Raw genomic sequence first — 14,124 nt, forward strand, 5'->3', positions numbered from 1 at the left:
TCTGTCGAGGGTAGCGGCAGTTTCTATTGAGGGTAGGGAATTTCTTACCGGAAACTACTCCTTTTGTGGTGATTAGTGGCTGTCGGCAGACTCTTTGGAGGTCTGTGAAGTCTGTGGTGTTTTCGGCGATTTCTGGAAGGTCGGTGTGGTGCTGTCGGCGTGGTGTTCCCGGGAATTTGGGGCTGTCGGCGATTTCTGTCGGCTATTTTGGTGTTGTCGGCAATTTCTGTTTGGGTTGCTGACTGATTTGGGTGCTGTTTGGGCGCTATTCTGGAGGTTTTGGGGCTGTCGGCGATTTCTGTCGGCTATTTTGGTGTTGTCGGCAATTTCTGTTTGGGTTGCTGACTGAGTTGGGTGCTGTTTGGGCGCTATTCTGGAGGTTTTGGGGCTGTTGACGTGTTTCTGGTTGGTGCTGTGAGCGTGGTTTAGGGATTGCTGAGTGGGTTGCTGTTTGGATTTGGGCTGGCTGTTTGGGCTGGCTGTTTGGGCTTGCTGTTTGGGCTTGCTGTTTGGACTTGCTGTTTGGATTTGGGCTGGCTGTTTGGTGCTGTTTGGGCTTGCTGTTTGGTGTGGTCAGCAATCAGCAAATTAGGATTGCTGTTTGGCTTGCTTGGACTTGGGCTTGCTGGGCTTGGGCTGTGTTGCTATTCTGGTGGGCTGCTGGTTGGTGCTGTTTGACTTGAGAGGACTTGGGCTTGCTGTCCAACAGATCTGGTGGGCCTGTTACTTCTTTTTCAGGTTGTCTAATTTCTAATTTTTTTTTATTTCATTATGTCTTCTAGCGAGACTTTTGGGGTCCGTTTTACTGGAAAAAATTATTCTGCTTGGGAATTCCAATTTCAATTATTTGTTACGGGAAAAGAATTGTGGGGCCATATTGACGGTAGTGATCCAGCTCCTACGGAAGCTAAGGATTTAGCTAAGTGGAAGGTCAAGGATGCACGTGTGATGTCTTGGATCTTAGGGTCTGTTGATCCTCTTATTGTGCTCAATTTGAGGCCCTATAAGACTGCGAAGACTATGTGGGAGTATTTGCTGAAGGTTTATCATCAGGACAATACCGCACGCCGTTTTCAGCTGGAATATGAGATTGCTAATTACACTCAAGGCAATCTCTCCATTCCAGAGTATTTTCTGGTTTTCAGAATTTGTGGGGAGAATTTTCTGATATGGTTTATGCGAAGGTACCTGCTGCATCTCTCTCTGCTGTTCAGGCTGTTCATGAGCAGAGCAAGAGAGATCAATTCCTGATGAAATTACGCCCTGAATTTGAGGTTACTCGCTCAAATTTAATGAATCGGGACCCTTCGCCATCTTTGGATGTTTGTTTTGGAGAATTACTTCGTGAGGAACAGCGTCTTCTCACACAGGCTACGTTTCAGCACGATTCCAATCCAAATCTAGTAGCCTATGCAGCCTATGGGAAAGGGAAAGGTAAGGATATGCGCAAGGTCCAGTGTTTTAGCTGTAAGGAGTATGGTCATATTGCCGCCAATTGTGCAAAGAAATCTTGCAATTACTGTAAAAAACCGGGCCACTTTATCAAAGAATGTCCCACTCGGCCTCAGAATCGTCAAGCTACTGCTTATCAGGCTACAATAAACACCTCTGCTGCTCCAGTGATGTCCTCAGCCTCTTCTTCTGCGGCCGGATCAGCTGTTCTTACTCCTGAAATGGTCCAGCAGATGATTATGTCAGCCTTTTCTGCCTTAGGGCTCCAAGGTAACGGTACTATTTTATCTAAGTCTTGGCTTATTGATTCTGCAGCATCCAATCATATGACCAGATCGTCTGATACTCTTTGCAATGTTCGTCCATATCATGGTTCATCTCATATTCAAGTAGCTAATGGAAGTCATTTAGCTATTAATGAAGTAGGAGATATTAATCCTTCATTCAGAGATGTTTATGTCTCTCCTGGCCTTTCTAATAGTCTTATTTCAGTTGGCCAGTTAGTTGAAAAAAACTATGATGTCCATTTCTCTCGTGATGGTTGTCTTGTGCAGGATCATGTGTCGGGGAAGATACTCGCGAAGGGGCCTAAAGTTGGCAGACTATTTCCACTGCACTTTTCAATTCCTAGTTGTTTATCTTTGGCTTGTAGGACAGTTAATACTCCGAACGAAGTATGGCACAAACGTTTGGGTCATCCAAATTCTGTTATTCTGTCTCATATGTTAAATTCTGGTTTGTTAGGCAATAAAGAACGCGTTTCTCAAAATTTGTCATTTGATTGTTCTGTATGCAAACTTGGTAAAAGTAAAACTCTTTCGTTTTCTTCTCATGGTAGTCGTGCTACAAAATGCTTTGATGTTGTGCATAGTGATGTATGGGGCATTTCTCCTGTAATTTCTCATGCTCGATATAAATATTTTGTAACATTCATAGATGATTTCAGTCGATATACTTGGGTCTATTTTCTTCGGGCCAAATCCGAGGTTTTGTCTGTTTTCCAGACCTTTGTAGCATATATAGAGAATCAATTTTCTACAGGGATTAAGATTTTGAGGTCTGATTCTGGTGGAGAATACATGTCCCACGAGTTTCATGATTTCTTACGCCACAAAGGAATTATCTCTCAGCGCTCTTGTCCTTATACTCCTCAGCAAAATGGGGTGGCGGAACGAAAGAACCGCCATCTCTTGGATGTTGTTCGTACTTTATTACTTGAGTCCTCTGTTCCTTCTAAATTCTGGGTTGAGGCATTATCTACTGCCGTTTACTTAATTAATCGACTGCCCTCTCAGGTCTTACAGTTTGATTCTCCTTATTATCGTTTGTATCAACAGCATCCTAGCTATCTTAATCTTCATACTTTTGGATGTGTTTGTTTTGTTCATTTACCTGCTCATGAACGTCACAAACTTTCTGCTCAGTCTGTTAAATGTGCATTTATGGGTTATAGTGTTTCTCACAAAGGTTATGTTTGCTATGATCCTTGTTTTGACAAATTTCGTATATCTCGTAATGTTGTGTTCTTTGAGCATCAATGTTTCTTTTCTACACATGTTGAATCATTGCCTGCGATTAGTATTCTACCTTGTTTTGATGAATTGCCTATTCTGCCTGAGCGGTTCAAACCTGGAATTGTGTATACTCGACGTCTACCAACTTTGCCCCTTCCCGAGACTGACCCTTTATCTGAAACTGTTCCAACGACTCCTCCGATTGACTTGCCATCTGAGACAGTTCATGAGTCTGGTCTTCGACGATCTGCTAGGGTATCACGTCCTCCTGATAGGTATGGTTTTCCCCACACTTCCTTTACTGCTACTTTATCTTCTATTTCCATCCCTACATGTTTTTCCGAGGCTGTTAAATATGAATGTTGGCGGAAAGCGATGGATGAGGAACTTCGGGCTCTCCAGGACAATCATACATGGGACATGGTTCCTTGCCCCTCTCATGTTAACGCCATTGGTTGTAAATGGGTTTACTCAATTAAGCTTCGCTCTGATGGGACTCTGGATCGGTATAAGGCTCGATTAGTTGCTCTTGGGAACAGGCAAGAATATGGGGTGGACTATGAGGAGACATTTGCTCCGGTCGCGAAGATGACTACAGTGCGTACAATTATTTCTATTGCTGCCTCCCAAGGCTGGCCACTTCACCAGATGGATGTCAAAAATGCTTTTCTTCATGGTGATCTCAAAGAAGATATTTACATGACTCCTCCTCCGGGGTTGTTTTCTTCTCCATCTGCCGCTGTGTGTAAGTTGAAGCGGTCTCTCTATGGCTTAAAACAGGCTCCCCGGGCATGGTTTGAAAAATTCAGGTCTACTCTGCTTCGCTTCTCCTTTGTCCAAAGCCAATATGATTCTTCTTTGTTCCTTTGCAAGACTCCGACTGGTCTTGTTCTTTTACTTGTGTATGTGGATGATATTGTCATTACGGGAACCGACTCCAGTTTGATTGCCCATCTCAAGCGGAATCTTCAAGACTCTTTTCATATGAAAGATCTTGGTCCTCTTACGTATTTTTTGGGGTTGGAGGTGCACACTGATTCTTCTGGTATATTCTTGAATCAACACAAATATACCCAGGACTTGATTAGTCTAGCTGGTCTTCAGGATTCTTCTTCGGTGGATACTCCTATGGAGGTTAATGTGAAATATCGAAGTGAGGAGGGTGATCTTCTCTCTGATCCTACTGTGTTCCGACAGTTGGTAGGCAGCTTGAATTATTTGACTATTACTCGGCCTGATATTTCCTTCGCTGTCCAGCAGGTTAGCCAGTTTATGCAAACTCCCCGCCATCTTCATTTAGCTGCTGTTCGGCGTATCATTCGATATCTTCGGGGCTCTTCTGGCCGTGGTTTGTTCTTTCCAACTGGCTCTCCTCTTCGCCTTGTTGCTTATAGTGATGCGGATTGGGCAGGATGTCCTGACACTCGTCGGTCTATCACGGGTTGGTGCATGTTTCTTGGTGCTTCTTTGATTTCTTGGAAGAGTAAGAAGCAAGCTCGTGTTTCTAAATCATCTACTGAATCCGAATACCGAGCAATGTCTGCTGCTTGTTCTGAGATTGTCTGGCTTCGTGGGCTTTTGGCTGAGCTTGGTTTTTCTCAAACTGATTCTACTCCTCTTCATGCTGATAATACTATTGCCATTCAAATAGCTGCTAATCCTGTTTACCATGAACGTACGAAGCATATTGAGGTAGACTGTCATTCTATTAGGGAAGCCTTGGACACTCGTGTTATCTCTCTTCCTCATGTTTCCACTGATCTCCAGATAGCTGACGTCTTCACGAAGGCTATGACACGACAACGTCATCAGTTTCTTGTGGGCAAATTGATGCTTCTTGATCGACCAGCATCAATTTGAGGGGGGATGTCAATCAGATACGGTCCATATATATTTAGCCATAATTAGTCTTTCTAGTTATGGCAGGTTCTTGTATTATAGCTATAGTATATTGTAATTAATAGGTAGATTTTAGTTACCTTATTTGTTTCCCTAGATTGCTGTAATCACTGAGATACAGCCTGTAATTACCTAGATAATTTCTATATAATACTAGCAACCCTCACATTGAGAGGTATTCAGTACAATTGACACAGTACAATTGACACTTACAACAGTGAACTTCTAGCATGATAGTGTGGATTTTTTTTTTTTTTTTCATTTTTCTTATCCCTATCTGATTTGATGCCAACGGCCGCCAAAATCAAGAGCTGGACTTGTAAATTTCTTTCTTATGCAGGTAGGGCCTAACTGGTTAGATAGTTATTAAACTAAGCCCACTTACTTCACCTCGATACTCTTCTTCTCTTCAAGGTCAAACCTGTCCCCCGAACCTGTTGGCAGATTGGGGTCTCCCTCAGAACTCACCCATGCCCTTGAAATTTTACAATTGCAAGAACAAGGCCAAGTGGGTTTTGAAGATGGATGCTGGTCTTGTGGGTGAGTGTGTGCTGGGCTTTAGTGCCCCGCCTGGTTTTGCCTCTGGTCGGTGGCCAGTGCACCGGGTTTTCTCGGCTGTTTTCGGTGGTGGAGCCTTATGGTTTGCAAGAGGTTATGCTGGAGGAAGTTTTGGTCCTGGCGAGCTCATTTTACATGATCCAGCATGCTGGGTCTATTATGGCGAGGTCGTTGCCTGCTGACGTCAGAGGTCAGCTCTCGCCTAGGCCGGTGTTTGTGTTGACGACAGTAACAGGATGCTTCCTTCAGTTTCTGCCAGGTTTGTCGGCATGATTCCTTCTACATCCTTCTTAGTTGTTTCAGTGGCCTCCCCTTTCTCATCTCTCCTAGAGGCCCGTGGCCTCCACTTTGAAGGGAGGTAATGTGGATGGGGCTGGTGTTGGAGAGAATGGAGAGGTGGGGGATGTCGGTTATTTTGAGGCAGTGCATAGTGCAAAGATCTTCCCCTTTCTTGGGATCACTTGTGGGGTAATGAGAAAAGGCTTCTGGATCTTTTGACCATCGTACAAGAGGGACGTCGTCATGAGGTTTTGGTTTTTGTTTCTAAACCAAAAGGGAGGAGGGAGCTTAAAAACTTTGAGCGCTCGATAAATTTTGATGCTATAGGTGAGTGTTCAGGCCCTGGGTAAAGGCAAGAGGGTTTTTCAATGTTATGATGAAGCGCATGGCGACTTTGCGGGTTTAGGGTTTCTTTTGGGGTTGTCTTGGTGTATTTCCTTTCTTTCGGGTTTTTGCAAGTGGTTTTGGCTTGGTTTTCTTTATTCTTTTGTTTTTTTGTTTTTGTTTTTGTGTTCCTTGTGTATACTTCTTGTGTACTTAGGACCGCCTCATGCTTCCTGTGTACTTGAGGGTCATCTCTCCGCACGATACATCTGATCTTGGACCCATCTCCCAGCTCAAATCTGGTATGGCTAAAAAACAACCTCCACCCCTCCTAATATTCTTCCAAAGTCCCATCCCGTGCGACCAGGGGGATCAATAGAACACAACCCGCCCCAAGTACTACCAAATTTAGCGTCTACAACAACTTTACACGAAACCTCTATGCAAATTAACGCCACAACCATTTCCCTATAAGGGCCCTATTGAATGGCCTCAAGTTCCAAACCCCCAAACCTCCCTCAGAAGTAGGAGAGCAAACCTTGGGCCAACTAACTACGTGATATTTAAATTCTTAACCTATCCTACTCAATAAAAGATCTCGTTGAAGCTTCTCTATTCAATTTGCCACACCAGCTAGAATGGAGAAAAAAGACAAGAAATACGTAGTTAAGTTGGAGAGAGTGCTCTTTATAAGGGTAAACCTACCACCCTTAGACAGATACATCATTTTCCAACTAGCCAACTGACACTCAATCTTTTCCACAATGCATCCCATATAGGCTTGGCCTTATAACAAGCCCCCAACGGAAGACCAAGATGCTTGAAAGGCAAAGAGGAAGTGCCACAACACAAAATGCCAGCCAGCCCATCCACATTGTCCATATTACCCACAAGAACCAAAACTCACTTGGTCATATTAACCTTTAAACCAGAAACAAGTTCAAAACATAAAGAATAAAACACGCATATAGCGATTAGCGAAGATGATCAAGATTACAAAATTATCATCCGCAAATAACAAGTGTGAAATATTTACCACATCAGAGCCTAGATCCCACATAGAGGCTTGAGAGAAGGCCCTGTCAACAGTAGCAATAATCATTTTACTTAATACTTCTATGACAACTACAAACAGAAGAGGACATGGATCACCCTGCCTCATCCTACGAGAGTTACTGAAGAAGCTGGATGGAGCGCCATTAACCAAGATGGAGAAGTGCACTGAAGAGATGCAATGCACTATCCAAGAACACCATTTCTCCCCAAAACCCCACCTTCTCAACATATACAATAAGAACTTTCAGTTAATGTGATCATAGGCCTTCTCAATATCTAGCTTGCAAAGCACCCCTGGTTCTCCAGACTTGATACGATTATCCAAAAATTCGTTAGCTATAAGAATTGAATCCAATATTTGCCTACCTTTAACAAAAGCATTCTAAGGCTTTGAAACAACTTTCTCCACAACCCTTCTCATTCTATTAGCAAGAACTTTAGCAATGATCTTGTAGACACCACTCACAAGAGTCGAGACTAATAAGCCGAAAGTTCTTGAGATCAATTGCCCAAGACTTCTTCGGGATTAGAGCAATAAACGTGGCATTAAGGCTGTTTTCAAATACATAATTTTGACACCAATTAAAAAAAGAAAAAAGAAAAAAGAAAGAAAAGAAAAGTAGCAAGCAAGGTGCCAAGGGCTGGAGGTAAGGTCGTGGATTCAAGAACCATTCGATGTCTGTAACTTATATCATGAAGAAAATAAAAATAGAAAAAAAAAAAAAAAGGAAGCAAAATTTAATTAAGTGTTGCAATCATCATTGCCGTCATCATCATCATGAATCTTATTGTTGTCATTTCAGGGTGAGAAGGCATCGGCCCTGGCTTCATCCAAAGATGCAAAAGATGTGGACAAGACTCACGATCAATCTCAATCAGATTCTGGTGTTCAGCCAGATTTTTTTGAAGAGAACTTCAAAGAATTGCAGAGATGGGTTGATGTGAAGTCCTCTAAATATGGAACTCTCCTAGTGCTACGTGAGAGACGTAGTGGAAGGCTTGGAACAGCACTGAAGGTATTTTCTTCATTCCTTTTCATATATTGTGTCTCAGAGAATCACGAGACTTCATTATTTCATACTTTTCCGTGGTTTGAATGATTATACACTTGGACAATGAGTCACCAAATAAACTCTCTATCACAAGTTGGTGGCTTCCATTGACATGTAGAGATTACCTCAAATAAATGTTGTGCAATTCTTTTTTTTTCCTTCTTTTCCCCCCTCATCCTATAAATACCATGGACCTTACCTATTCCACATATATCCTTTGAAACAGGATATGGTGGCCCCAACTCAGATACCTATATTCAGTCTTATGTTTTTCAGGCTGGCATGCTCATTCACTTTTATAATTTATATGTGTTTAGTTAATTATATGAAAACATATTTAAGATAAGAAAGACCCAATCCAGCCAGAAAAATATAAAAAAATAGCTCCATAAGAAATAACCAAAGTTATCTTACCCGGTGAGCTGGGATTATAATTGTATTATGTCAGTGAAATTTGTTACCCTGCAGAAAAATATTTATTGTTGCAGTAATTCGATATATATATATATATATATATATATATATATATTCTCAAGTGGTATAAAATATTCTTCGGCGCCTGTTAGTTATCAACTTTGGGTCGAGTATCATAGAACTCTATAATGTGAATAAAAAATTGTTTTATGTTTGTATATTCTTCGGTCAAAATGATGGTAGTTAGGTTCACATGATTGGCAACTTAAACTTTTCAGATTTATAATATTTTCAAGCATTTATCAATTTTGCAAAATTCTCCTTTATTACTGGTTGCGTCTCCTTTCCTAAATATGGTGTCCAACAGGAAAAACCTGGTATCATTTGAAGAATATCGAAAATGAATTGATATATTGTGAAACTTAACCCTTTTACCTGATCAGGCACTGAATGACATAATTCAAGATGATGGGGGGCCTCCAAAGAAGAAGCACTATGAACTAAAGCTGTCTTTGCTTGATGAAATTGGATGGAGTCATTTGGCGACATATGAGAGACAATGGATGCATGTGCGCTTCCCGGCAAGCTTGCCACTTTTCTAGGGTTGTCTTGTATTTGAATAAGTAGGGCTAGGCCCATTCCCATGATTTGATTCCCGTACGCATGGATCTTCGCACAATAAAATTAATATTCTCTGTACTGTTTTATTTCCATTTTTCCCAATTGCATTTGGATGACATATTTGAACAATGAAAATATGTTAACCCATTCAACCTTAAGCCAGACTCCAATCTGACACTTGTTTATTGTTGCTTGTTATGCTATTGCTGGAGACTTTGATGCACTTATTATGCTTACTCCTGACTTCTTAGCCAGTGATAGTATGTTCGGTTGCGAGTATATATATATATTCACAAATATGTCAAGTTAAACTACTGTTCATGTATTTTACCACTATATATTTTAACTATTTTAACTATTCATGTCTATCACTGAAAACATTAAAATCGTATGTCAACATGAATAGTTAAAATAAATATAATATGTAAACATACTATGCTTGCTCCTGACTTCTTAGCCAGTGATAGACACGAATAGTTAAAATATATATGTTAATCACTGGCATGAATGGTTAAAATATATATAATATGTTAAGTTAAAATTGACGGTTTCAAAATGTAAAAAATTGTAAAAAGTTAAAAAGGACCATTCCCCTTATTCGCGGAAGTACATCCACATGGGAGCAGGAGTTTCTTCCACCCTTTCCTTCTAATCTAGATCCATTATACGCCGTACACCGCCTGATGGATATGATTATTTTTTTTCCAAACCATATGGTCGATACAATAATTTGTTTTGATTACCTTAAATTAATGTTAACTCTACCTAATCTTTATTCTATTCCATATGGGGAGTGTTCTGCCTAATCTTTGATTGGAGGTTTATTGGCACATGTTGGAAAAATTTGCAAGAGATGGAACCCAAACATTAAACAAGTTGTTTGGTCAACTAGTGCAACTTACGTTGCGTTGTGATCTTATCTGCTATATCATCCACCTATTAAAATTAAGGGCACCAAGTCTTTTCTTCTACTCCAAACTCAGAAGCTAGAGAAAATGGGTGGTGCTGGCAATGAAGAGAAAGCTGTGGTAGAGAGCAGAGAATGGTACTTGGCGGCCCATGCACCAGAAGGTGTTCCAACCTCCGATCATCTCAAACTCCGTACTGTCCCGCTATCGCTCTGCACCGATTTGATCCCTGACCGCCATCTCGTCGTCCAAAACCTCCTGATCTCTGTTGATCCGTATCATCGTGCCCAAATGACTGGTCTTGAAGACGGGCTTTACTTGCCTCAGTTCAAACTAAATGAGGTACTTTAAACAAGAGTAATAATGCATACTACACTTCCATTTCACTTCACTTTCATTGAGATGATGTGGCATGCTCATCAGCTTTTGATTTTTTTTTTTTTATTATTTTTTGATTTATTTATTTTAAATAAGGGGCATTGCCAGATTAATCAAGTGAAATAAGGTGTAATATGCGTCATTTACTCTTTAAACAAACATCACCTCACACCACTACAAATATACTGGCTAACATATGCAACGATATTAACCTATGTATTCATGAGTAATGCTATATATCATATTTTATCCTACAATGCTGACGTGACAATCCCAACTAATCATTGATTTTTTTTTTTTTTAGCATTTTGGTTAATTGTGAGATAAAAATGTGATTTATAGCATTACTCATTCATAAAATGCTATATATAATTGACTATTGAGTGTTGTTAGACGTTCTACAATCTTTACTATAGTTTTTTTACAAATACATGTGTCAATATATAATTAGTAAAATAATTAAGCAAACAATTTGACTTGTCAATTTAATTAATTCGTGATTGACTTGTCAACCATAGATACAATCTTAATTGTTCATTAATTAAGATTGTCATATTAGTTTGTATGAGGATTATAGTAAAAGTTATATATAGTGGCCCTTCTCCTTCAAAAAAAAAAAAAAAAGGTTATAGTGGTCCAAACATTTAACATTTTCCTATATTATTAGCTTATTTACCTTATAATATATTTGTTAGAATAATTTATATTCTATTCTATTCTATTCTATTTCCTTTCCTATTTTATTTAGTCTAGGGGTTTCTTGCTCACTACTTTTGTCTTTCTATAATAATCTCTTCAAAATAATCCTCATAATCCCAATTCTAACGCCACAAAAATCAAGCCAAAAAAAAATCTGTACAGATTTTCAAAAACCCAACAAAAATATAAAATTCTAAACTGGTATTAGTTAAAAGACAATTATCTTTGTCCATTTCATGTTATCTTAATTACCATCAAGTCTGATACTACTTGTTAAGGAAATAAAAATCGTTAAAAAAATTCAATAAAATTAGATATAAAAGTCTTACTTGTCAAAATTTTATTTTATGTTTTTTATTTTCTATTTCAAACACAAAAATAATTTTTACCTTTATGTCATGTTAGAACTTTTTTTCCAAAGTAAAAGTAAAAATTACCGCAAAATACATATATGCTGACATGTTAACATTAACGTAAATTTTCAAGTTTATAGATTTTACTCCAGTTATATTATTAGCAATAATTTATTATTAAGATACTATTCAAGGTGAGGCTTGTATATATATAAAAATTGCAGGTGATAACTGCAATCACTGTTGGAAGGGTAATTCGATCAAAGGACAATAATTACAAGGAGGGTGATATTGTCCTTAATCTTTTCTCTCCGGTTGCTGAGCATTGTGTTGTACCATCCGAGTTACACATACAGAAGGTTGATCCAACATCTGGGGTTCCGTTGCCTGATTATCTCAGTTCTATAGGTAATATTTTTTTCTTCTTTTTAATTATCCTAATTTTTTTCTTTTTCTTAATATTAGTTGTTTAAACTTAAGTCCCCAAGAGGTAGCTCAATCGGTTAGGACCACGCCTCATGAAGCGTAGGTTGATCGCTAGTTCAAATCTCCTCCCCCCTCTTGTCTGGACATGTAAAAAATAAAAAAAAGTTGTTTAAACTTAATTTTTATCCTCTAAAGTTATACTTTTAAGGCAATTATATAATGAGATATGAAATATGGTATATATGTATTACAGGGATACCAGGTTTTGCAGCGTGGGTGGGTATAGAGGTGCTAGGAGATCCAAAGCCAGGGTCAAATGTGTTTATTTCAGCAGCGGCTGGAGCGGTCGGAATGTATGCCGGACAATTGGCTAAGCTCAGAGGTTGCCGGGTCATCGGAAGCACTGGATCTGATGAGAAGGTATGTGATGCAATTGCAAACCATGAACGTTTCTGGTAAATGTAATATTTCTGGTGATTAAAGTAATATTAATTAGTTGGAGACCCAATCATAATAATATACTTTCGAATGGTAGTAATCATATATTATATTTGGTATCCTCTATTGGGCTTGTAGAATGTGTCTCTAATATTTTTTTGGTTGTCATGGTGAAATGTGGTAAAAAAAAGAAGAAGATAGAATTCATTGGATTGCAAATAAAAGAAGGGAAATGTCACAAAACCCTCATAAATTTCAACACATTTTGAAATTACCCTATAATGTTTAAAATCTTTCAATTTAGGGTATTAAACTTTCAAATTTTTCCAATATCGATCTCACATATGTTAGGATTTTCCATTAAATTTTGTCAAAATTTTCAAAATACCCATTTTTTTTTTTTAAAAAAAAACAAAAATTTAGGCGCAGATATTTTTACAAATTCTATTAAATCATGACCAACGCCTGTATCTTTGCAAATTTTTATTTTATTTTTCTAAATAAAAAATTGGTGTTTTGAAAGTTTTGACAAGATTTAACGGAAAATCTTAACAGATGGAGAACATTGCAAAAAATTGAAAACTTGATACCCTAAATTGAGAGCTTTTGAACATTAATTAGGGAGTAATGTCAAAACACATGGAAGCTTAAAGGGGTTTTATAAATTAGTTTCTCCAAAAAAGAAAGTGAAATACAATTTGGAAACTAGTGGTGATTGAATGCCATGTTATTTAGCGGTTGGAACTGATGGCATGTTTAAATCCCAAATTGATGAAATTCTCCTATAAAATCATATCACATATATCTTATCTTGACTTCATGTTATTTTTGATCTTAAAGGTAAAGCTCATAAAGGAGGAATTTGGATATGATGATGCATTCAACTACAACAAAGAAACAGATTTAGATGCTGCTTTAAGCAAGTAATTAATTACCATTTCACAGTTTCTTCCTTATATCATTTGTGAAGGACCCCATAATGATATGTATCTTAATGTAATAGATACTTCCCAGATGGCATTGATGTTTATTTTGACAATGTTGGTGGCAAGATGCTTGAGGTGGCCCTCAACCATGTCAACAAGCATGCACGAATTCCGGTCTGCGGCATGATATCTCAATATAAGGAGGTGAATCATGTTGATGTCATCAACATACTTTCATGGTTTAGTATTGAGCTGACCATGCATGCATGCATATTAAAGTTTCTTGTTTGTTTGTTTGATGCAGATCTGGACAGAGAGAGAAGGGGTGAGAAATCTTCTGAATATAGTAGGCAAGGAGGTAAGGATGGAAGGGTTTATGCTGTTATCATATTTCAATCGCTTCGGGGATTTTACAAAGGAAATGCAGAGCTACATAAAAGAAGGCAAGATTAGTTCTAAGCTCAAAATCTACCATGGAATTGAGAGCTACTTGGAGAGCTTAGGCTCTGTCTTCACGAGCTCCAATGCTGGAAAAGTTGTAATTGAAGTTAATTTGCATGTTTGAAATGGTTGGATTTTTGAGCCATGTTCTTCTTATTGGAATGATGCAGCCAGCCCTGTTTGAAAGCGACAAAATAAATTTGAACTCATCTTGTTCTATCATTGTTCAGTGTTCTGTTTCAGAACAGAATTGATATGCCTGAATCATTGTTTTTATCATTTATGTGTTTGATAACTTTTGTTTCTGAATTTCTAATTGTAGGCCATGACACTCTTGGTAAAAATATAATACACCCAACTTTCATGGAAAAAGTGGAATGTTTGGC

At 38.6% G+C, this 14,124-nt stretch overlaps 2 protein-coding genes across 3 annotated transcripts in view; both read left to right on the forward strand.

Moving 5' to 3' along the window:
- Nucleotides 1-9,394, forward strand: part of LOC132182344 (tripeptidyl-peptidase 2) — a 56,374-nt gene extending 46,980 nt beyond the window's left edge. For both annotated transcript variants that reach the window (XM_059595562.1, XM_059595563.1), the window contains 2 exons: nt 7,886-8,098; nt 8,992-9,394. In XM_059595562.1, coding sequence (XP_059451545.1) covers nt 7,886-8,098; nt 8,992-9,150 — 372 coding nt within the window. In that variant the 3' untranslated portion in view covers nt 9,151-9,394. The remainder of the gene's footprint in view (nt 1-7,885; nt 8,099-8,991) is intronic.
- Nucleotides 9,395-10,164: 770 nt separating this feature from the next.
- LOC132181953 (2-alkenal reductase (NADP(+)-dependent)-like) lies at nt 10,165-13,862 on the forward strand. The gene is made up of 6 exons (XM_059595170.1): nt 10,165-10,419; nt 11,732-11,915; nt 12,187-12,353; nt 13,212-13,294; nt 13,375-13,501; nt 13,602-13,862. Exons 1-6 carry the CDS (start codon nt 10,165-10,167, stop codon nt 13,860-13,862), a joined length of 1,077 nt encoding a protein of 358 aa, XP_059451153.1.
- The last annotated feature ends 262 nt before the right edge of the window (nt 13,863-14,124 follow it).

This window comes from Corylus avellana, chromosome ca5 (genome assembly GCF_901000735.1).
Source record: "Corylus avellana chromosome ca5, CavTom2PMs-1.0".
NCBI lineage: Eukaryota > Viridiplantae > Streptophyta > Magnoliopsida > Fagales > Betulaceae > Corylus > Corylus avellana.

Excerpts from the sequence above, each read along its gene's own strand:
- LOC132181953 (XM_059595170.1), top strand. The coding sequence starts at position 10,165 with ATGGGTGGTGCTGGCAATGAAGAGAAAGCTGTGGTAGAGAGCAGAGAA. Across the intron at positions 11,916-12,186 it reads TGATTATCTCAGTTCTATAG|GGATACCAGGTTTTGCAGCG; the intron begins GTAATATTTTTT and ends TATGTATTACAG. Across the intron at positions 13,502-13,601 it reads TGATATCTCAATATAAGGAG|ATCTGGACAGAGAGAGAAGG; the intron begins GTGAATCATGTT and ends TGTTTGATGCAG.